Raw genomic sequence first — 24,823 nt, 5'->3', positions numbered from 1 at the left:
CTCGTGTTTTCAGCAGCAAAGAGTTGTTCAAAATATGAGACAACGTGTTGTTCAATGCGGTCACCTTCAATCATCTCCCCTTGATCTTCCAGCTCCCGGATAACTGTTTTTGCCCTTTTGCTACATTTTTCTGAAACGTGGAATAGACTGGTGGGTTCTCCTGGAGATAGGTTTCGTTCAATTGTCGTGCGTTGCTTGAGAAATCTCTCTGTTGTTTGAGCATCAGCGCCTTGATGCGATTTATTCTACAAAGCTGCGAGGAGTCGTTTAGATAGAGCCCATAAGCTCTAGTCAGTTCCCCATGCAGCAGCTCCAGGGAATCTCGATGATTTCGGAGTTGTTGAGAGGTATGCCAACGGAAGAAAGATGCCAGCTTCGGTTTCACGAAGTTGACCCACCATTGGAGCCACGAGGAGTAGTGTTGTTTCTGCCTTACAAGGTATCGCCACTTGTTCTGGAACTCTTCCATAGTTTCCTCATCGTCGAGCACGTGCACGTTTAGCCTCCAGAGTCCGTTTCCTTGGGCAGGTCCTAGTCGTGGCAGAATCAGACGAACGATCACTGCTTTATGATCGCTGAAACAGGTAGCAGAGTGTCGAATCGTCCTGAGGTTATCGCGCATCGATTTTGTTACGAGTACACGATCAATCCTCGATCCCGATCCTGCTCGAAGGAAGGTATAATCCGTAACATTACGATTGAAAACGCGCCAGACATCGATCAGATCCAGAGCAGCTGTGAGGCGTGAGGTCATCTCGCTTCGCGGTGTTCCCCCTGTCGCATCACGATCATTCACAATTGAGTTAAAGTCTCCCCCGAAAATAATGGGACCAGCGCAGTTACGAAGGTAGTGTGCACAGGTCAGGTTAAAAAAGTCCTCTCGTTCGACCCGACTTTGCGAGCCGGTTGGTGCATAAATATTACATAGTGTTACTCCATTTTTGAGTTTGATAAGTAAAAGCCTAGCATCTAACGATCTTTCGACCGTACGGTACTCTATAAAGTTTTTCAATCCTATCGCAACCCCTCGACGACGCTCATTGATATTAAAAAAATAGCTCAAATCCTGGTATTTCAAGCCTATCGTTTTCCACTTCTTGAATGAAGATTATATCAATCTCATTCAACCGTACGAAAGCTTTGAATGCATCAACTTTTGTCTGGTTAGAAATGTTGTTGATGTTCAGAGTTGCTAAATTGTAACTTAAAAAAATCCACTGCAAATTTGGGTGTATGACTCGCTCGCTGAACCTTTTGTTGAGTAGCAAATAATCAAAGTTGAGTTGAACTGAGTGTCTGTCGCAGTCTCCGTACTCCTCTCTCGGCGTCGCTCGTCGTGTCGATTTGTGTGTAAGCTGATACTGTTTGTCGCTCACCTGATTTGAAGTGTTATACTTCACATTCGGCGTGCGGTGGGATCCCAGATTTTGACGACTGATCGATCGATGAGCCATCAGCTCAAGGGAACTCGTGAGTTTCAACGTCGTGGGGATGACAGGATCGTCTGGAGGTGGCAATGACAGCTTGTTGTTGAGAGCAGTAAACCGTAATACTTCGGCAGGACATATACAGTGTATTATTATACACCTGCAGCTTACCTGTGAAAGGATCAGCTGCGCTTGGGATGTACATGTCCGAAGGGAGGTGCCTTGCTGTTGAGGAGACGTATTTCTTCTTCGTGCTGTGCTGGTCGTCGAGGAGTAGGTTGCAGGTCGCCGAAGGAGTAGCATTGGAGTCAACGGGTTGCGATCTTGCTGTTGTGGAGATGTGTTTCTTCTTCGTGCAGTGCTGGTCGTCGAGGAGTAGGTTGCAGGTCGACAAAGAAGTAGCGTTGGAGTCAACGGGTTGCAATCTGTGTGCAGTAGGAATGACTTCTTGAGGGTGGCGGCAGTATCGAGGTGTGCTAGGGCTAGACATATACATCTGCTTCTGCAGCTTACCTGTGGAAGGATCAGCTGCGCTGGGGATGTACATGTCCGACGGGAGGTGCCTTGCTGTTGAGGAGATTTGTTTTTTTTTCGTGCTGTGCTGGTCGTCGAGGAGTAGGTTGCCGTTCGTCGAAGGATTAGCGTTGGAGTCAACGGGTTGCGATCTGTGTGCAGTAGGAATGACTTCTTGAGGGTGGCGGCAGTATCGAGCTGTGCTAGGGCTAGACATATACATCTGCTTCTGCAGCTTACCTGAGGAAGGATCAGCTGCGCTGGAGATGTCCAGGTCCGTCGAGAGGTTTTTGACTGGTGTTTTCTTCTTGTTGTGTACTGATGCAGCATTATGGCGAGGCAGTATCGATCTGTTTGTAGTTTGAACGCTTTCTTAGGTGCGGCAGTATCGAGACGTGCTAAGGCTAGACATATACATCTGCAGCTTACCTGGGAAAATAAATCCGTTCTGTGAACATCCAGGTGCCCCTGCAGGTGTATTGTCGTTGTTGGGCTGATTTAGTTGGAGATGTTTTCATGATGTGGTCAAGTAGCGGGGTGGTATTAATAAAGATGAATATTATGTTGAATCAGTCCTAGTGCGACGATGGTCGGCACTCTCTAGGTTGGGTGAACCTGGTCGCTTGTTGGTGGCGTCGCATTCTTGGGTTGATTTTGGTCCTCTTGGTGTTGTGTGGCCAGGGTATGCGCTGTACAAATCCATGTCCAGCCTCTCCGGGAGCGGTATTGTTGGTGCCGTGCTGGTTCCAGCTTGAGGAGTGAGGTTGTTTTGGTGTTGATGATCGGAGGGGTTTTCGGGAATTATGGGAATTTCAATTTGGTCATCTCGTACTGTTTCGTCTTCAACGACCTCCATTGATTCGGCTGTTTGTGGTTCGGCCGGAGACGGGTCGACGGGGGGGAGATTTGGTTCATCAATGGGTGGGGATGTCGATTGTACCACCTAGGCCAGCGTTAAACGTTTGTTCACACTCTCGCCGGATTCCTTACGAGCCTCGACGCACGATTTCCCAATATGCAGGGGGCGAACACAATGTTTACATGTCCTAATTTGACCTTTGTAGCTCACGTAGGAGGTTTCCCCAGCAACCTCTACGTAGGACGGGATGTGTTTCCGTAGCTTCATCCGGAGAATCCGGGTTCCAGTGAGGACTCCCGGGAAGTGCTCCTTCCAGGTCTCATCTTTGACTGAGGTTACTTGACCGTATGTAGAGAAGTGTGTAGCGATCATCTTGTTGGGCATCTGAGGCGGGAGGTCGTAAATCCTAACCTCTCTTGTGTCGTCGATACTCTGCACTGGGATGAGATATGACTTGTTGTCGATCGTGATTTTGTGTTTCAGGTGGTGTTCGGAGATGAGTTGTTCTGCTAGTTCTGCTGATTCGGTTTCGATGATTACTTGTCCATTGGTCATCTTGGTTTGGAGCGATTTGATTTTGGAGATATCTAAGCACATCTGCTGGAAGACAAAGTCTCTTACTTTGTCGATTTTTGGTCTGGTCGGAACGACTCCAAAGTCGATTACGACCGCGTTTTTCCGGTACCCGGACATCTTAAAGATTGCCGGATGAGCCGGAGGGCACTGGGTATTGAGGTCAGATAAGGTTTTTTTGTAAATTACACGAGCTTTTAACGAAATAATATTTCAGCTATGCGTACAAAACATCCGCTTTGTACAGAGTCTAGCTGTCAACTCAACCTTTTTAACTGCTTTAGTTTGGGTGTACAGACCTCTTCGCCGTGAATCATAACCCTAAATCAAACCTTTTACCATTCTTTCTGTCCCTTCTCTTGCTCCAAATACCATCATCTTTCGCGTGCGTCAGCGACCTTGGTGCCACATTTCCGAAAATGGTCAAAAGGTTACCATCAACCGGCCACTTTACGACCATTACCACTTTTAGGCATCAGCTGTGTACCCAGAAGTGACCTTTCTCCGCGAGTTTGCGCGTGCCAACTGCCAAGTCCCCAAGCTCAGAAAAAAAGGACGACTCATTCACTCATTCATCATTTTGGGATCATAAAAGCTTAACCTTTTCCCACTCTTCTTGAGTCTGCGTAAAAAGATGCATTATGCAGATCATATTTCATCTCGCAGTTGTGTTGTTTTTTCAGTAGTCAAATGTTGACCGGTTGCGGTTAGTCAACCGGTTTGCTTCTTTGGCACGGACATGTACCTTGCCAACAGGGGTCACCACCATTTAAAAACGGTGGACATAACGGGGAGGACGGTTTGGATGAGGTAGAAGGGTCCGTCCATATGAGATGCTGCAGCGTTGCGTGTTGCATAATTTTGGTATTGCAATTTTGCGAACCCGTCGTGGTGCATTTGTTGGCATTTCAGACTACCGTCCGGTGGAGTGATTTTGATTTTTCTTTAGTTTTACCATTACATGACTTATATAAAATTAACAACATTTTATTTCAAAACTACCATAAATCTTTTCAGAAAACATAAAAAAGAACCAAAGCAACTCCCCTCTACGGTTCTCTGTTTGTGGTCAAAGATCGTGGCCACAGACGGTCGGTCTCCGCGACCGGGTAAATTGGGAGGGTCCCACTTCTGGCGAACGGGGTTTGGGTTAATATTACGTCACAGCGGAGCCGGTAGCCGGTTCGGGCCGACAGGGGTCGTCGATGGGTACAGCGGAAACGTCTGCGAAAGATTCCGGTTTTCGGTTGAATTTGCACAACCTAAGGGCACGCCGATTGCACCTGGCTGAAACAGGGTCACCGTGTCAGCACGGGCCAGACGGAGTGGAAACGGTGTCACGGAGATGCAGATTTTGTGGCAGGTGCACGGTTCAAAATTACAGACTTTATAAGATTTTTTTAAGCTCTTGGAATTTTTGCTTTTTTGTGTTATAAAATATCTCTTACAGAGTAATAATCGGTTCTTATAATTGTTTTGAATTTTATTAACAAGTTTGTTGATTTTTAATCCACTGCTGCTCATGTTTGGGGGATCATCTTGAGCTAGATTTGTTCTACGAAAATCTTCTTCACTCCCATACAGTTTTGCGGACTGGTACGTAAATATATCACAATCTTTATCTTGAGATAGGATTTTCTTATGGAATAAGTAATACATATTCCGAGCAAAATAGTCAATTTCTAAAAAAAAATACACATTCCTAAATTAATTGTTTTCCCCAAAAAATAGTTTCCCAAAATACGTATTTTGTAATTTTCGTTTTTAGGGGACTATAATAATGCGTGATGGTGCCAAACTGGTTACAGTTATATGAATTAAAAAAAACTGTTTTTAAAGTAACGAAAAGGCGGTACAACAAATTTTAAATGCCTAATCATATTCGCCTAGGTGCTGAATATGTAGTGGTTCGCAAAACGGCCTCAATTTCGAACTGTCAAAGTGGAACCAATTAACTGTTCGCCAAAAATAGAGAGTATTGCTATTGATCATTATTATTATAGGGTAATTCTCCGCCAACTCACACAGCAGTTGCCCCGACCCCTATTCGATTTGCGTGAAACTTTGTCCTAAGGGGTAACTTTTGTCCCTGATCACGAATCCGAGGTCCGTTTTTTGATATCTCGTGACGGAGGGGCGGTACGACCCCTTCCATTTTTAAACATGCGAAAAAAGAGGTGTTTTTCAATAATTTGCAGCCTGAAACGGTGATGAGATAGAAATTTGGTGTCAAAGGGACTTTTATGTAAAATTAGACGCCCGATTTGATGGCGTACTCAGAATTCCGAAAAACGTATTTTCAAAAAACACTAAAAAGTTTAAAAATTCTCCCATTTTCCGTTACTTGACTGTAAAAAATTTTGGAACATGTCATTTTATGGGAAATTTAATGTACTTTTCGAATCTACATTGTCCCAGAAGGGTCATTTTTTCATTTAGAACAAAATTTTTCATTTTAAAATTTCGTGTTTTTTCTAACTTTGCAGGGTTATTTTTTAGAGTGTAACAATGTTATACAAAATTGTAGAGCAGACAATTACAAAAATTTTGATATATAAACATAAGGGGTTTGCTTATAAACATCACGAGTTATCGCGATTTTACGAAAAAAAGTTTTGAAAAAGTTGGTCGTCATCGATCATGGCCGTTCATGGTCACCCGCGACAGACACGGACGACGAAACAAAGAGAAACGCAAAAAGTAACTTTTTCAAAACTTTTTTTCGTAAAATCGCGATAACTTGTGATGTTTATAAGCAACCCCCATATGTCTATATATCAAAATTTTTGTAATTGTCTGCTCTACAACTTTGTAGAACATTGTTACACTCTAAAAAATAACCCTGCAAAGTTAGAAAAAACACGAAATTTTAAAATGAAAAATTTTGTTCTAAATGAAAAATGACCCTTCTGGGACAATGTAGATTCGAAAAGTACATTAAATTTCCCATAAAATGACATGTTCCAAAATTTTTACAGTCAAGTAACGGAAAATGGGAGAATTTTTAAAACTTTTTAGTGTTTTTTCGATGAAAATACGTTTTTCGGAATTCTGAGTACGCCATCAAATCGGGCGTCTAATTTTACATAAAAGTCCCTTTGACACCAAATTTCTATCTCATCACCGTTTCAGGCTGCAAATTATTGAAAAATACCTCTTTTTTCGCATGTTCAAAAATGGAAGGGGTCGTACCGCCCCTCCGTCACGAGATATCAAAAAACGGACCTCGGATTCGTGATCAGGGACAAAAGTTACCCCTTAGGACAAAGTTTCACGCAAATCGAAGAGGGGTCGGGGCAACTTTTCCCGATTTCGTGTGAGTTGGTAGAGAATTACCCTATATATTTATTTTTGGCATGAATGAAAAATTTGTGGCTTTTGAGGACCGAGCTTACTGAAAAAAATACACTGAAATAAAAATACACGCCACTTCTATGAGATTTTTCAGTTTTTAAGTTTAAAAGTTAAATTTGATGGTGATGTCACGATTTTTTTTCGCTCAAAATTTTTGAGGAAATAGCCTAAAATGTTACAAAAGACTCACGAAAAATGCAGGATGGTATGTCTCTCCTAAAAAAATACAAAAATCATTTACTACAACTGTTTTTTTTTAAGTGGTCTAAACGTCATTTTTTTTCAGAATCGACAGTGGGAATCGATTCCCCAGACAATTTTACATGAAAAACTCCAAGTTGACCATTGCCCTAAGTCCAATCCTTGAGAAGATACAGCGGTTTTAAAAATAGGGTAACTCTCTACCAACTCACACGAAATCGGGAAAAGTTGCCCCGACCCCTCTTCGATTTGCGTGAAACTTTGTCCTAAGGGGTAACTTTTGTCCCTGATTACGAATCCGAGGTCCGTTTTTTGATAACTCGTGACGGAGGGGCGGTACGACCCCTTCCATTTTTGAACATGCGAAAAAAGATGTGTTTTTCAATCATTTGAAGCCTGAAACGGTGATGAGATAGAAATTTGGTGTCAAAGGGACTTTTAGGTGAAATTAGACGCCCGATTTGATGGCGTACTTAGAATTCCGAAAAACGTATTTTTCATCGAAATCATCGAAGTTATAAAAATTCTCCCATTTTCCGTTACCCGACTGTAAAAAATTTTGGAACATGTCATTTTATGGGAAATTTAATGTACTTTTCGAATCTACATTGACCCAGAAGGGTCATTTTTTCATTTAGAACAAAATTTTTCATTTTAAAATTTCGTGTTTTTTCTAACATTGCAAGGTTATTTTTTAGAGTGTAACAATGTTCTACAAAGTTGTAGAGAAGACAATTACAAAAAATTTGATATAGAGACATAAGGGGTTTGCTTACGAACATCACGAGTTGTTGCGATTTTACGAAAAAAAGTTTTGAAAAAGTTGGTCGTCGTCGATCATGGCCGTTCATGGTCAACCGCGACAGACACGGACGATGAAACAAAGAGAAACGCAAAAAGTAACCTTTTCAAAACTTTTTTTCGTAAAATCGCAATAACTCGTGATGTTTACAAGCAAACCCCTTATGTCTGTATATCAAAGTTTTTGTAATTGTCTGCTCTAAAACTTTGTAGAACATTGTTACACTCTAAAAAATAACCCTGCAAAGTTAGAAAAAATACATGTTCCAAAACTTTTTACAGTCAAGTAACGAAAAATGGCAGAATTTTTAAAACTTTTTTAGTGTTTTTTTCGATGCAAAATACGTTTTTTTCGGAATTCTGAGTACACCATCAAATCGGGCGTCTAATTTTAAATAAAAGTGACACCAAATTTCTATCTCATCACCGTTTCAGGCTGCAAATTATTGAAAAACACCTCTTTTTCGCATGTTCAAAAATGGAAGGGGTCGTACCGCCCCTCCGTCACGAGATATCAAAAAACAGACCTCAGATTCGTGATCAGGGACAAAAGTTACCCCTTAGGACAAAGTTTCACGCAAATCGAAGAGGGGTCGGGGCAACTGCTGTGTGAGTTGGCGGAGAATTACCCAATAAAAATGTTGAAAAAATTGGTTTTTTGATGGTTTTTGGAAATTTCTATATGACAGACTTGTTTTTTTTCTGTCTCGTAAATATTTTTACCGGAAAGCACTTCCAATTTCCCATTAGTTTGAGTTCAAAAACTGAAAAATCTCATAGAAGTGGCGTGTATTTTTATTTCAGTTTTTTTTTTTCAGAAAGCTCGTTCAATTTCCTACAAGTCTTTGACCACTTTTTGATACGACGCAACGGCTTCGAGATACAGTAATTTTGAAATTACAAAATACAAAAATATTTAAATACCTTACGCCCTTCTCAAATGTTATTTTCGAGTACTATTGGCTCCATATACACAAAAATGGCTTATATAGGCCTAGGATAACATGTCTACAAAGTTTCATTGAAATCGGAGAGGGTCGGGTACAAAAGAACCACAAAAAATCCTGCTTTGAGCTGGAATTGCTCATAATTATAAATGGAAGTTGTTTAGGGAGTCGATGCGGTTGCATCCATCTAGAAGCTGTCTTAATTGTTTGATTACGTTTGAAAGCCTGCTGGTTTAGTGAAAATCTTCTCTGTTTGTTGGATCAGCTTCGCTAGAATTAGCGATATTTTTTCGCTGGGCCATGAAGAGCTGCAGGATTCCAAAATGAATGACACTCTCGCAGCAATTCTTCGTCACCCCTTAAAAAAGAAAAACCTCTTCTTACCGATCGAATCTTGAAAGCACACACAATTTTCTAGCAATAATAGTCAAAAACTAGAGAAAATAAACCACATACAACTGATTATAAAACAGCTCATTTACCAGTAAGAAAAAAGTCATGCTTGAGCTTAAACAGCATCCTACTTTGCAGATGTAAACAAAGTGGGATCATTCGAAAATTACGTTACGCATTCTCTCTATTCATCACCCAGATTTTCGCGATCAAAAAGTACGCAAACGAATTTTTAATAAAGTGCATCGTTTTGGAGTTGTCACTTTTAGGTCATAATTTTCGGAAAATTCGACATTTTTTAAATACATCATGAAGGAATGCCACCCCAAAAAAAAAAGTTAGGAATGGCTGATTAAATTTCCAACGATGTTCTTTTTGTGACTTTTGACACTACAGTCTCACAAAGAATTCGAATTCGTGAATCCAGTTCCCGAGATATCGAAAACTATTGGTTCGATTTAAAATGTTAAAAAATTAAACTTTTGTTATATTTTCTGATCTTTTCAATAAAAATAATTTAAAAAAATCTAAATTAAGCATAACTTTTGGCCATATGGCATATGGCCTTCAAAGAATGAAAATTAACAAAAATGAGTTTTTAAAACTCTATCCAATTGACCCTCGATTTCCAATCGATTTTGTCTTCAAAACCATTGATTACAGTAAGATTTTCAATGTTCAATAGTGAAACTTGTGTGAATTTTTTTTAACATTTTCTTAAAAATACTTTCAGATTTTTTTAAAATAATGATCAACATTTTATAAACCAAACAATACGATCTAAGCCCTTGGATTTGTTTGCTCGGTTTACTAATCCAATCAGCCCTTTTTCCCCTCAAGACAAAAAGTAATCAAAAATTAAAAAAAGCAATAAAAAATATATTGTTTGTCAATTGTTTTGATTTATACATCTAATCAGTAGCACTTGTGGTGTGTAACTGACATTCTTGTCACTTCAAATCAATATCTACAAACTGACATGGCGGGCGCCGTTTGTAGCCAATGAATGTTACCTTTTCGCAACTTTGAAGGCCTGTACAGGACTCCTGAGCGCTCGAAACTGAAATCTGCACTGCTGAAATATTCAGTAAATGAAAAATTGCTGAAATTTCAGCAAACTTTGACAGCTCCATACAAATTTTAACTGAAGTTCAGCGAAAAACTAACTAAAAATTTCAGTAGTGCAGTTTTCACAGATCATCAGAATTTGCTGTGTACACTAGCGTGGACAGGGTGGGGCAACATGGGGCAACTGCCCCACCGTTCTCATAAATTTGTTCTAAATTTGGTCAGGAGGTGTCAATAAATGACGTTATTTTCAAAACGTCCATATTATTACCCCACCTTCTCCGATGAGCTAGGCACGCTAGTGGTTATATATATCAAAAATTGCCCCAGTTAAAAAGGCAAACAAACCCGCGAAAAAAAAGTAATTTTTGTTACATCAAAATAAGTTTGACGATAAACAATTCAATCTAATCGATTCCACGTACAATTTTCGTGACTCACCGAATCCGGCAGCACCTCAAAGAGTTAATACCGTTACCCTCCCCTACGATGTATCTTACACTATACTCACCCAACTGTTCAATTAAAATGTGTATTAATCTAAATCAGTCCAATAGTCGACACATTGCGTTCGAAAAACCACCAACCTAAACACCCCCTCAGTCAGTCAGTAGCGTAACCGCGCTTTTTTCCCTCGTTTGTGAATAGATTTTACAATTAGGTTGTTGTTTTGCAGCCCAGACCAAATCCGATTTTGAGGTCTCTAAGCCCAACAACAACAACTCACACATGGTCTGCGCGCGCGTGGAATTAATGATTTTTCAGATATAGGGGAGAGTGGGGAGACTTGATCCCCGGGGAGACTTGATCCCAAGTCTGTATCTCGTCAGCATGTGGGTAAAATAATTAGCTTTGTTCTAGAAAATTGTGCGAAATTGACTAAAACTCATTAAAGAAAACAAAGAAAAAAATTAAAAAATGTCTAGATTGAGTTACACACATTTTTCTAAGAAGTGCTGCAAAAAACTTCCAAGAGATCTTTTTTCTTTGTTTTAATAAGAATAGAAAACACTAAAAAATTATTCAAAAAAATATTTTTTATACATGAATTGATTGATAAACATATCAACTCCAAAACCCTTACGCATTTGACGTTAAATTTATCGTCATACTATTTTAACAATCAGTTGCTTAAAAAAGTGCGTTTAGGGAGACTTGATCCCTGCATTTTTACAGTCACTGGAATCAGCCTCAAGATTAATTAATTGAGCTGGGTTTTCATACATAGTTTCCTTTAGTATAGTTGTACATAACTTACTGCAGTTTGAACCATTTTTCAAAAGTTTTGTAAACAAAAATTACCAGCTTCTGTAAACATGCTCAATTTTGGTCTAAAAAAGAAAATTTTAAGTTTTTAATTATTTTGCATGCATAACTTGTTATATTTTGAACAAAAACGTACAGGTTTAATGTGAAATTGCTGTAACTTATAGAAAATTAAAAGTTTGGATGAATAAGAAACATTTTGCTTAAGATTTCTTAAAAATGTTGAAAGGGGGATCAAATTACCCCCAACATTTTGAAAATGTCCGTTTAAAATATTTTTTTAAAACGCTTGGCATGATTCGAAGAGTTTATCTGGTGAAATACCCTTATCAGCCAAACATAGTTGAATGTTTAAGCTTTCAATTCATGCAAAAAGTTTATAGTTTTGTGAGAAATTGACAGAGTTATGTGCGATACAAAAAAAGGGGATCAAGTCTCCCCACTCTCCCCTACCTACCACACGGCCTGCAAATTTCGCACGTGGAGGTCGTTTTGGCGCAGCGGCGCGTTCAGTAATTAGGGTGGCGCTGCTGTCGATGCAGTTTGCCAGCAACTGAACTCTTGCCGTGTGGTTGGAAACCGACACCCGCGGCCATTACCGGCTATTTAGGTGGCCCCGGGGGCTGTCTATTAAGGGTGGCATGTGCCAATATTCGATAACAAGAATTTAAATTCATTTTGACACACGAAACACGACACGTTCCATTTGCCACGCGAGGGGGGGGGGGGCATTAGGGTTGACCGCGTGGGTCCGTTAATTTTAAGGTTAAGTTCCTGCAGCGGTCCATTAAGTTCTACCGGTTTTTGATGACGAAATTAAATCATGGGTTAAATTTATGACTCATTCTCCTTTTATTTATGTTATGCTTATGTTTATCAATTTGAGGTAAGCTTTGAAGAGCTCAGCTTTTGTTCTAATATTTACTTCCAATCATTAATTTTGGGATACATTCCAATTACATTTAGCATCTTATTACCTAATTTTACATATTATGTCACTACTTATGCAATTTTTGTAACACTTTTCTAGTTCAATGTTATTCCAATCACATACCTTCGTAAACTATTACTTTATCTAGTAATTGGATCAACGCCAGCTCGCCCATCGACCACCTTCGGCGTGACTATTTTAAAAATTCACCTCACAATATTCGGCCCTGTTAATCGCTTTCAAAGCTACCATTTTTTTCGCTTTGTTTTCCACAAATCAAAATTGGCACCATTTCAAAATTTCATGATCGACTTCGCTTCTCTACCCCTTCGTAACTTACTTTCCTATAAATACTTCAACCTTCAACCAAAATCTCGCCGAAAACCCAAGCAACCCGGCCATTCAATTCCATCAATCAAATTTGTATTCACGGTGCAGAGCAGCCCATAAACGATCAGATGGTGCCATAATTTGTTACGTAAGCATTTCGATACGATACCTACCCGAGCATGGGTAAATAACAAGAGAAATGCGTAATAATACCTTTCTCTGGTATCAATACCAAATTTTGGTATTCCAACCCTTTAAAATTTGTCTTAAGGATTATGCAAGAGCAAAATGTGGTATCATACCAATTTAAGGTATTGTTTTGATATTGCAAAATTGCAGAATTTGTCAATGATCGAACACCACATTTTGGTATTCTTTTGGTATTACTGTATTTTATCAAATTCCTCTGCAACTATGGGAAAATTTTGACCAATTTTGACAAAATAATTGGTTTTGCGCTATAATGATGTCTCAAAGCGAATGCTTTCATTCAAAACCGGAAATTTCAAACTTGATTTTAAACATTTTTGATATACCCCCTATACTGCCGTTCTACGCATAATTGTCCCATGTCATTTTTTTACGATTTTGACCTTTTATCATTTTTGGGTTTAGTTTTACGTATACTTACAGAAAAACGCATAAAATCTAGTACTTTGTTCAGAAAATCATTGAAAACAACACCAAGTCTGTTTGTCCCATCGTTGAACTTCTACGCATAATTGTCCCACCATGTATTTTCCATCACGAAATCATGAGTTTTACGGAGTATTTTGTCTTGTTTACCTGTTTATCTGCAAGAGGATTGCAAATAAGGGCGATAAAATGTTAACCGGGGTGATAAGGGACATATAGGGCGAATAGGGACCCACGGGACAATTATGCGTAGAAACACAGAAATCGATCGAAAAATTTCAATCGCGTATTTCTCAGTTGCCCTTTTTTGAACATGGGACAATTATGCGTAGAACGGCAGTATAGAAATGACTTGAAATTGTGGAAAATTTTCTAAGTCAGGATGGCACATTTTGGTATTATTTTGGTATTAAAGTGTTTTATCAAATTCCTCTGAAACTATGGGAAAATTTTGACCAATTTTGACAAAATAATTAATTTTGCGCTAAAATGATGTCTCAAAGCGAATGCTTTCATTCAAAACCGGAAATTTCAAACTTGATTTTAAACATTTTTGATATACCCCCTACAGAAATGACTTGAAATTGTGGAAAATTTTCTAAGTCAGGATGGCACATTTTGGTATTATTTGAATATTGAAAGGTTTCATCAATTTTCTCTGAAACTATGGATTTTTTTTTAATTTTTGACGAGATAATTAATTTTGCGCTAAAATGACTTGAAACCCCAAAATGTTAAAGCTGATTTAATTTTTTTTTTGTGATATACCCACTAATATTTTTTCAAAAACGTTGAAATTTTTCTAAGTTGGGATAACCAAATACTTTGAAAAACGAGTCAATCGACAGATTAATGAATTTTGGTGAATTTCAATTCAGTTTCATTTTAATAATACTTATTTTTCAATCTTGTTATTTTTCAGAAGCTTTAAGAACTTCAAGCACAGGCCGTTCATCAATGACAAATGCATTCGGTGTGGTGAAGAATATCACTAATAACAACATGGAATCATCAGGTGAGTAGATTTGGCTGTTGCATATGAATAATTTCCGTTTTTTCACTAACTGCAACTGCTGCACTAAAAATGGTATGTAAATACCAAATTTTGGTATTACTTGTTCAAATACCAGCGACCATAATGTGCTCTTAGTTGCCCACAGAAATACCAAAATATGATTTTCCAAGGGCGCGGGAATACCTAAAAATAAAACCATGGCAATACCAAGTTTTGGTATTCAAGCAATGTTCAAAAATCCAGAAGACCTCAACTTGGTATTGAAATGGTTTTATTTTGAGGTATTATTTTACCCTCGGAATAACATGGTTTGGTATTGTTGTGCCCTTTCAGACACAAGATTTTGGTATGATTTCATGGTATTTTACCATCTATTACTGGGCAACCAAGGGCACATTTTGGTTGCTGTTATTTGCCCAAGTAATACCAAAATTTGGTATTCCCGTGTTATTTACCCCTGCTCGGGTACATGTCTAGGTTCGGGGTACTTTACCGTTTCCGAATGGGATAGTTTTTGTTTTATTTTTGTTTATTGCCTTTTCTAGGTCTCTCTCTCCGTCCCTAACGGTTAATTTTTAATTTGAATTTAACGGTGCCACTGAATGAAGTTGAGAAAAGGTGGCTCACACACATGTTTTTTTTTGTTCGAATGCAGCGTGAATTACAACTGCAGTGAACTACTTTAAGGACCATTAAGGTTTCTGGTGCTCATTCAACGTGTGAAGGCCACACGGTTGGCAACATTGTTGCTGTTGTTTTGAGAAAATTCGCAATCACCCGCGGTAAAAATCGTCGGAATGCGCGAATGCGAAAAGCTTGGCGAACTATCTGCATAAAAATGTTAACGATGGTTTGCTGAAAGAATTGAGCTGCACGGGAGCCAAAATCGAAACACTTTATGTCAAGTCGAGCATTTTCCATAGTTCAAATGTGGCCTGTTATTTTGATTTGTTTATTTGAACAATATCCATTAAAAAAAGTTTTTTGATTTTTTTATTTTTGCTTTTGTGAGCTCTGCCTTATTTTCCTAATCATAACAGTTCACGAATGTTGCTAATAGCTGAACTGATCGAAAAATGTCGAGGGAACTAACGATGCAAAATATTATCTGAATTAAAGAGAAATTAAAAAAAAACCCACATTTCGATCCACGGCCTAACTGTAAAGTTAACCATTAATTTCATACAAACTGAAAAATATGTTTTCAAATATATATAAAAACAAACTTCGTTCTGCCTTTTTTCGTTTATTGACGTTTTTAACTTTTTTGCTTATTCAGCCTCCTGTGATCAAAATTTGATTTTACGTAACTTTTCCCATACAATCTGCAGATTTTCCGGAATCGGTTCCAGAGTGGCCAAAGTTGTAACTTTTTGGCGTAAGAACCTTCCTTGGGCTTATACGAACCCAACGCAACAAAGAGCACATCGATCCGACGTTCCGTGTTGAATTGATTCGCGTTCGAATAAAACCGTCGAAATATTTTATATATATAGATATAAAATTTGGTTTGATTAGATGTGATTTTATGCTGTTTCTATAAATAAATGAAATTCAAAAATCTAGGCTGCCACTTGAAAATGTCAAAAATAATGTTTTAGCCCCTTTAAAAAGTTACTCTTGATATTTAAAATTCGAAATTATTTCATTGTAAAGGGCAGAAAATTTCACAAAAGATTAAAAAAACAGTTGATAATTTTTCCAGCTTTCTCTTTGTTTTCTATTTCGAAACGGTGGTTTTTTCACTACGTTTTTTAATTGCAAAAAAAACGGGTTATTTTTGGGAAATTTTCACCTTCAAATGAAACCTTGAAAGTGCATAATTTAAAACAAAAAAAAGTCGTTTTCGATTGCAAATTTGATTTTGCATCTGCAAATATTTTTTGAATAAAACCGTTTTTCGATCTGGGTAATTCTCCGCCAACTCACACAGCAGTTGCCCCGACCCCTCTTCGATTTGCGTGAAACTTTGTCCTAAGGGGTAACTTTTGTCCCTGATCACGAATCCATGCGAAAAAAGAGGTGTTTTTCAATAATTTGCAGCCTGAAACGGTGATGAGATAGAAATTTGGTGTCAAAGGGACTTTTATGTAAAATAAGACGCCCGATTTGATGGCGTACTCAGAATTCCGAAAAAACGTATTTTTCATCGAAAAAAACACCAAAAAAGTTTTAAAAATTTTCCCATTTCCGTTACTCGACTGTAAAATGTTTTGGAACATGTCATTTTATGGGAAATTTAATCAAATCAAATCAAACCATCCACATTAACGACCCCCGGGTCTTTTGTGGTCTCTATTGCAAGTTTCTGCTCGAACCTAGGAGTCCGAAGGCTTGAATGGGGAGAGCACCCAAACCTCTTTCTACTCCAAGGAACCTTCCACCCCAGTGTTTGAACTGAAGACCTTTGGATTGCGAGTCCAACAGCCGCCAGCGATTCCACCGGAGTAGGCTTGGTTTGGTGTGTTGTTTGTACTTATGGCATGGAGACGACTCCTACACCTGGAATGACTTAACGGCCTAACAACCAAGGCCGGGACCGACATTTTACTTCCTCATCCGATGGAAGGTTGGGGCAGATGGGAATCGAACCCAGAAAAATCCGCTTACAAAGCGGACAGCGTAACCATTCGGCCACGCACTGCCTCATTTTTGAACATGCGAAAAAAGATGTGTTTTTCAATAATTTGTAGCCTGAAACGGTGATGAGATAGAAATTTGGTGTCAAAGGGATTTTTTATGTAAAATTAGACGCCCGATTTGATGGCGTACTAAACACCAAAAAAGTTTTAAAAATTCTAAACACCAAAAAAACACCAAAAAAGTTTTAAAAATTCTCCCATTTTCCGTTACTCGACTGTACATTTTTTTGGAACATGTCATTTTATGGGAAATTTAATGTACTTTTCGATTCTACATTGACCCAGAAGGGTCATTTTTTCATCTAGAACAAAATTTTTCATTTTAAAATTTCGTGTTTTTTTCTAACTTTGCAGGGTTATTTTTTAGAGTGTAATAATGTTCTACAAAGTTGTAGAGCAGACAATTACAAAAAAATTGATATATAGACATAAGGTGCTTGCTAATAAACATCACGAGTTATCGCGATTTTACGAAAAAAAGCTGCAAATTATAGAAAAACACATCTTTTTTCGCATGTTCAAAAATGGAAGGAGTCGTACCGCCCCTCCGTCACGAGATATCAAAAAACGGACTTCGGATTCGTGATCAGGGACAAAAGATACCTCTTAGGACAAAGTTTCACGCAAATCGAAGATGGGTCGGGGCAACTTTTCCCGATTTCGTGTGAGTTTCAGTAAAAACGCTGTATCTCGTCAATAGTTCATTTTAGTTTGAAGTCTACATTGATTATGATGTAAAATTGTCCGGGGAACAGGATGGTGATAAAATCAAACAAATAAAAATATAAGCAATTGGTCGAAACTGATTTTTTATACTTAAAACGATAAAATATAATATTAGTGGGCATTTAAGGGTTAAAATTTTATTTTTATCGAATTCCTTGGCTAATTTTCTATAAAATGCAACCTGTAGAAAGTCTTTTGCTCAAATAGTTGCAAAGTTATGATTAAAAGAAAAAATTTCTTTAGAAAATTGCCAAAAAAGAGGGCGGTGCCAAAAATAGAGGGATGGTCCAATCAGCACCAAACTTGGGATTTCTGTTAACTATCGATAGATAAACGTTCCCTCCAATTTTGGTCCAAATCGGTGAAGGTCGAGTCCAAAAGTGTACTCAGTTGACCTGGAATGACCCATATTAAATTTAACATCCAATGACAAAACCAATTTCGAATCAGTTGATTAGCTGATTAGTTTATATAATTTTGCTTCGATATTCATAAGCTTAAAATTTCCCGGGAGTCTCGACCAAATTTCCCGGGAATCGAAAGGTCCAAAAATGGTCGATTTCCCGGGAAATTTTTCCCGGGAATTCCCGCTCGTCACCTTCTAAGAATTACCCATCTAGTATACTAAACAACACTACTTGAAAATCCGTTGAAATTTGCCCAAAAACACTTTTTTTTCGACCATTTCAAATGTTAGTGTTGATTTGATAATTTTGGGAAAAAATGAACGGTTGAAAATCGAACGCACACCTATTTGCTGAGCTGTTGTTTCTAAAAAAAATACGTTACTATTAAAAATCATCTCTGGAGTTTTTTTTTAAAAAAAGGTCCAATAAACCAAATTTCCAGTTTTTGCTTTTTGGGTGGTTTTGAAACCTCGGGGGTCAGGGGTATTAAAAAACACCCAAAAAGCTAGAACTGAAAATTTGATTTATTGGACCTTTTAAAAAAAAACTCTAGATCTGATCCCATAAAAAAATAAGCTTGGCCATGACAACTACAGGTAAAAAAACGTTACGTTATGAACAAAAAATCAATTAAAGGTGGCTGTGTCTTGAAAATAATGCACAATATCGTAATTTAGGTAAAGAAGTTTTATATTGCAAATTTAATTTAGCATCATAAAAAAAATCAGAATTTTTGTTCCATTTTCCAACGTTTTTTATAAATCACGATATTTTTGAAAAGTTGGCCACACTGTCACTTGTAATGGAATTTTTTGTCATCTTAAACCTACTCAAAAATGAGAATTTTCAAACATACTTATTCTGCTCAATTTAATTTGTGTGTGAAAAGTCCGCTTAAAAAGATTATAAATCATTTCGAGCGTGAGTGTTTTTTCTGAAAAGTGCTAAGCAATAACTGCAATTTTGCTGAAGATCAAATCGATCAGAAAATCCGTTCTCAAGATACAGATTTTTGAAAATTTTCATAAATAGCCTTTTTGCAAAAAAATAAATTTTGTTTTCTTTAAATAAAATTTTGATTTTTTTTTTCAGCTTTTAGAAGTTTAACAACTAAATTCAAATACAAAAAATAACATTAAACACTGTACAGTACTTGTTCGGTGACTGGGCTGGGAACGTAGCCCAGTAACCGAATGCTGCTCGCTAATTGGACTGATCGAATAATGACGAGGGAAACACCGATGCATTTTATATCCTCAACAAAAAATAAAAAGAAAAGTTACTCCAAAAAAATTCCAACTCATGCTCTTTCAATATCGTTGAATATGACTTGAAATTTCATCAAAAATTAAACAAATATTTTTATTTGATAACTTATTTGCACCCATTGACCCCTCGATCACTTTGATTTGTTATTGTTTGTTGACGTTTGTCTGCTTTTTAACTCGAGTTTTTAGTTCTCGAGCGCCTAGTTAAAAAGCAGCCCAGTTAAACCTCTACTGGCAAATTTTTTTCGAGGTCATTTTGAGACCCCCATCAATTGGGGATATTTTGAAGAGAAGGGCAAAAACACGAAATACAATTTGCATTGGCCCTATTGATTTCTTTAAAATTTTAAATTATCTCTAAAACTTGGTCCAACAGTAATTAAGCTATTAAAACTGCTCAAAAAAGCAACAGTTTAGCATTGAAATTGAAAGTCCACTTAAACCAAGCACGAAAGATGCACCGTACCGCAGCAAAGTAGTGAAATTTCTCCTTTCATGCTGTGTTTTTATCACTTGTTGCTTGTTGCTTTTTTTTCCTACTGCATGCACTCCACAACCCTTACCTCTTCTCAGAAAACCCATATCGCCTGACCACGCTTGTGGCCACCTTGGCCACCTCTAACGCAATTATCGATATTGTTGCATTCAAAGTGCCATTTTCGATTACGTATTCGAACTGCTCTTTTTTTCGTTCGTCCTCCTCGCTCGACTTTACCTCTTTTTTTGCATGTTTTTTTTAGGTTCACACACTTTTCTCTCTCATACCAATTTTAAATTTTCTGCCAATGTATAATTTATTCGCCATTCGTTGAATTTGTCTTTTTCGCACATTTTAATTCCAGTCTGACGATCAAGGTGCAGAGGCGGTGACTAAGGCGCCCCTAACCGGCATTCCACAGGTGGACTACGTGTGGGATCCCAACTTGCCACGGGAACTGAATGGGTAGGTTCTCAAAAAAAATATGTTGTAAAAAGTAACTTTGACTAACTCCCACCAACACAGGTTCAACCTGTCCCACTACCCGTTCCTGGATTCGGTCCCGACCGAGGAGGACATCGGGTTCACCTGCGACCCGAAGCTGCACGACGGTTTCTACGCGTCCATCAAGTTCGGCTGTCAGGTAAAGAACCACTAATTTCGAAAAGGGGAAGGACATGTGGTGCCAAATTTCTTTTTTTCATAAACGATTTTTTTTTGTTTGACAGCTGTACCATCACTGCATCCACGGGGTCCGCTACGACTTCCTGTGCGCCAACTACACGGCCTTCGACCAGAAGACGTTCATCTGCCACTTTGCCTCCGAGGTGGACTGCAAGAACTCGCCCAAGTATTGGTTTAGGTGAGTGATCTTCACTTTGAGATTTCCAATTGGGTGTTCTTACGAACTTGGGTTTTCCAGGAACGAACCGCTGTACAAGGCAACCACAACCACCACCCAGAAGCCGGCCCCAACGCTGCCAACGACGGCCGCTCCGACAACGGCGGCGACCCGCGCTCGGCCATTCCGTCCAACGGTGAGGAGGAGAAGGCCTCAGGTGGATGACTACTACGATGATGAGTACGAGGATGAGTACTACGAGGAGCGTCCCCGACGCAGGAAGAATCGGCCACGGAACCGGCGACCAATCTATGAGGATGAGTACGAGGACGAGGATCGGTTTGAGCGAAGACCGGCGGATCGGTATCGGGATCGGGAGCGTGATCGCGATGTAGATGATGAGGATTACGAGGATAGGAGACCATACAGACCGTCGAAGAATCGCAATCGGAACAGAACCCCGGAGGACGATCGACGATATGGTTATGAGGAGAGGAAGCGTAGACCGGTAGAGGAGGAGAGAAGGCGTCCGGCGCCGGATGACGATCGACGACCGGTTGAAGAGGAGAGACGATCTTCGCAAGGGGATCGTCGCAAGAGACCAACGGTGAAGCCGGTTGACGATCGCCGACCGTTGAACGAGGATCGACGATCGTTCTCCGGAGATGAACGGAGACGACCTGCTGCGGGCAGTCGTCGGCCGTACACCGATGATCGCCGATATGATTACGATGAAGAAGAGGATGATTACAGCCCAAGGAGACCGGAGAAAAAGTCGAGACCGCAGAGCGATGTTGTGACGGTGAAGCCTTCGGGATCAACGATCTACGACAAGCCACGTGCAGCGCCGAGGATCAACCGGCCAGTTCCGTTGAACGAGAAGAACAAGTACTCGTACGTGAATCCGGAACCGCCCAAGAAGAAACCCTCCACTACGGCAGCTCCAGTACAGGAGTCGGAACCTGAGTACTACGACGAGTACGAGGATGAACCGAAGAAGCCAGCTCCGGTGGTCGTTGACAAGCGCAAAGTCTCAGAACCAGCTTCGTCTCGAGGTAGCGTCACGTACGACGATCGTCGCCACAGTGCCTCGTCCGACGTGGTCTACTACGACGATGTGATCGTACCGAAAGATTCCCTTCCCCAGAAACCGGTTCCGGGAAACGTGAAGAAGCCAGACGGCGTCGAGCGGGTCAACAACCGCGACAACTCTGAACTGGCTAACCGTTACAACGAAAAGATACGATCAACCCAGCGCGTCTCCAAGCCCGACTACGACGATGAAGAACCCCCGGTCGAGCGTCCCAAGTCGCGCCAACCAGCCCCACCCAAAACCTCCGCCAACATCTACAACAACTTCAAGAACAAGAAGCAACCGCAGCAGCCAGCTCCAGTCGAGAACCGGAAAGTGGTCGCTCCCCAAACCCCACGTGACTACGAAGTGATCAACAAACCCGCCGAAGTTCCTAGGCCGATCATGCGATCGACAAAGCGACCCTTCCTGCCAAGTCGCGGCGGAAATCCCTACGCGGCACGCGGCCTCCAACCGGTTGGCGTAGCCAAGCAGAACCAACGTCCCGCAACCAACGACTCCGAACGACCAGCCCCGTTCCGGATCGACGTGGACGCCTCTCCAAACCCTCCAAGCAGCACATCCCGGCCGCCACCCCAAAACGGCAACGCCGCCCAAGATAACCGCGTCAAAACCCTGGACCAGCTGTACGACGAAGAGTTCGACGTGACGCTGAACGACGCCCTGAACCCCACCCTCAAACCCCTGACCCGAAGCGCCCCCGCCAACAACTTCTTCCGCAACCGGTACGTGCACCAGAGCTCCGACTCGGACTTTGTCCCCTTCGAGCCCAGCTTCGCCCCGTCCGAGTTCCGAAGGGCGGCCGTGCGACCTCCGCCGCACCGACAACAACCGACGGTCTACGTGAGCCAGGTGCGGGGCCATCCGCTGCAGCCGCAACGGTACGAGTACGAGTACGAGTACTGAGCTGGAACAGCGGCAGAGGCAAACAGACGGGAAACGTGGTGGAAAAATGAGCGCCATCTGTTGCCCGAAAGGGAAAACACCAGTGTCAAGTGATCTGAATCCAAGTGCCCCGTCCGTTTGTCTGTGCGCGTTTAATTTATTTAAGAAAGCTACAAAAATCCAGGCGATGAAAATTTATTTATTTACTCAAGAAAAACAAAAACAAGTAAAGCGAGTAAGTTTAACGCAAACTAGAGGAAAGAAGAGGTGGAAAAACTCCGTCGCAAACTGACGGAGAAAAAATGTGTAAAATTCTTAACGAAAAAAAAAGAAAGAAATATCAAGCCTTGTCTGTACATATGTTTCTGCTCTGTATTTCTTAAAGTTAAATACTCAACAAAAGGTGATATCGACGCAAAATGCAACTTTTTTACTTGCTGCGAAGCAAAACTAATGAAACTGGAGGAGAGGACAAATAAAAATTGAGAAGATTTAAAAACCGACGACGAAAAAGCAATGTGTTTGTAATCTTTGCAATAGTAACTTAGCTGTTAGGGAAAGTTTAATGAAGAACCATGAAAAATTTAATCAAAAGTGCTTCGTAGAACGCTAAAGCATGGAAAAATAATAAAAAAACCGCGGCAAATAAAACCTACTGAATGATAGTGAGAGAAAGGGTGAGTGTGAAAGAGAGAAAGATTTAGGAGCAAACGAAAGTGCGAAAGTGAGAATGAGAAAGGGTTCAATGAAAATGAGAACGCGAGAAGGAGACTAGAGATTTGTGCGGCGAAAAAGAAAAAAAAAGAAAATAAAAACAATTTTGTATGAGAAAGAGAAGAATAAAGAAAATATGATTTTCGTAAAGTGTAGTTTTACTTTTATTCCGAAATCTAGGTGTGTAGAGTTGAATGAACTCAAAATGTTCTTAGACTAACGTGAATTTTCCTGATCAATCAATATTTTGCTCTTCTCTCATCGCCTTTTGCACCATCAGATTGGGTCCTAAAATTAAGCTTAAATTTGTGTTATTATTGTTCACAACGATAAAGCTTATTTTTCTGAGTACAATGACCTTTTGTACGACCGCAAAGGATTTAAAATTAATTTTTATATCAATTTCGAACAATTAGGGCTGTTATTATTGTTTCCAGCGATAAAGCTTATTTTTCTGAGTACAATGACTCTTTGTACGACCACAAAGAGTTTAAAATGGATTTTTAAATCAATTTGGAAAAATTAACCTCGCGGTCCTTCTTGACAGAAAAGTTCCTATTTGACAGCTCGTTCCAAGGGGACCATAGTTGATCCATCGAAAAAATGTTGTCTTGTCAATTTTTTTTTTTGCATTAAAATGAAAAAAAGTGATCAGAAATGGTTTTTAATCGTGTTTTTTACCGTTGCACATAAAAATTGACATAGGGCTTTAGTACCCAATTAACTTCACGGTTCTTCTTGACAGAAGAGGTCCTACTTGACAGCTAGTTCCAAGGGGACCATAGTTGATTCATCGAAAAAATGTTGTCTTGTCATTTTTTTGCGTTAAAATGAAAAAAATGATTAGAAATAGACGTATCCAGTTTGAAATGGCCGCTAGGTGGCCAATGGTGTTAGAAATGACAGCTTCCATGTATTTGAATCTGCGAGCTCAGGAAAATTCAATTTTTAAGCAATAAATTGATTATTTATGATAAAAGTATTGATTGATTAGGTGCACAAAATGTGTCTAGAATATTATTAAAATAAAAACTGTTCGAAAAATTTGCAATTGAGATAAGTACACCATTCGATTCAGCAGGAATTTTGGGCACCAAAAATATATAGTTTTCATATGTTAAGTATTTTATTTTAGAAGAAAATTAACAAAAAGTATGAAAATCGAGACATTTAGTATGGGAGCTGTCAAATCTCTCACCATCAAAAAGCAGCGTTGAGCTTTCGCTGGATTTGTCTATAGGTTTCAATCGTGTTTTTACCGTTGTCCATATCATTTTCCATACTAATTTGACAACTATCCATACAAAAAAAAAGTATGTAAAAATCTAAAAATCTGTATCGTTTGCTGGAATTGTGTAAGTATAGATAAGGACCACACTGAAAAAAAAATTATACCCGGAAAATGTCTTTTTGCTGATTTTTAAAATCACTTTTTGTCACTAAAAAATTATATTT

General features: G+C 39.4%; 1 protein-coding gene across 3 annotated transcripts in view; it reads left to right on the top strand.

The window, feature by feature from the left end:
- The window catches only part of LOC6042318 (adhesive plaque matrix protein), a 124,306-nt gene extending 100,913 nt beyond the window's left edge, over positions 1–23,393 (top strand). For all 3 annotated transcript variants that reach the window (XM_038261715.1, XM_038261716.1, XM_038261717.1), the window contains 4 exons: positions 20,200–20,300; positions 20,361–20,478; positions 20,564–20,697; positions 20,758–23,393. In XM_038261715.1, coding sequence (XP_038117643.1) covers positions 20,200–20,300; positions 20,361–20,478; positions 20,564–20,697; positions 20,758–22,675 — 2,271 coding nt within the window. In that variant the 3' untranslated portion in view covers positions 22,676–23,393. The remainder of the gene's footprint in view (positions 1–20,199; positions 20,301–20,360; positions 20,479–20,563; positions 20,698–20,757) is intronic.
- Positions 23,394–24,823: the final 1,430 nt, after the last annotated feature.

Source organism: Culex quinquefasciatus, chromosome 3, assembly GCF_015732765.1.
Source record: "Culex quinquefasciatus strain JHB chromosome 3, VPISU_Cqui_1.0_pri_paternal, whole genome shotgun sequence".
In the NCBI taxonomy this organism is placed as follows: Eukaryota; Metazoa; Arthropoda; class Insecta; order Diptera; family Culicidae; genus Culex; species Culex quinquefasciatus.
Note: the sequence above shows the minus strand (reverse complement) of the source record. Positions and strands in the feature narration are given on the sequence as shown.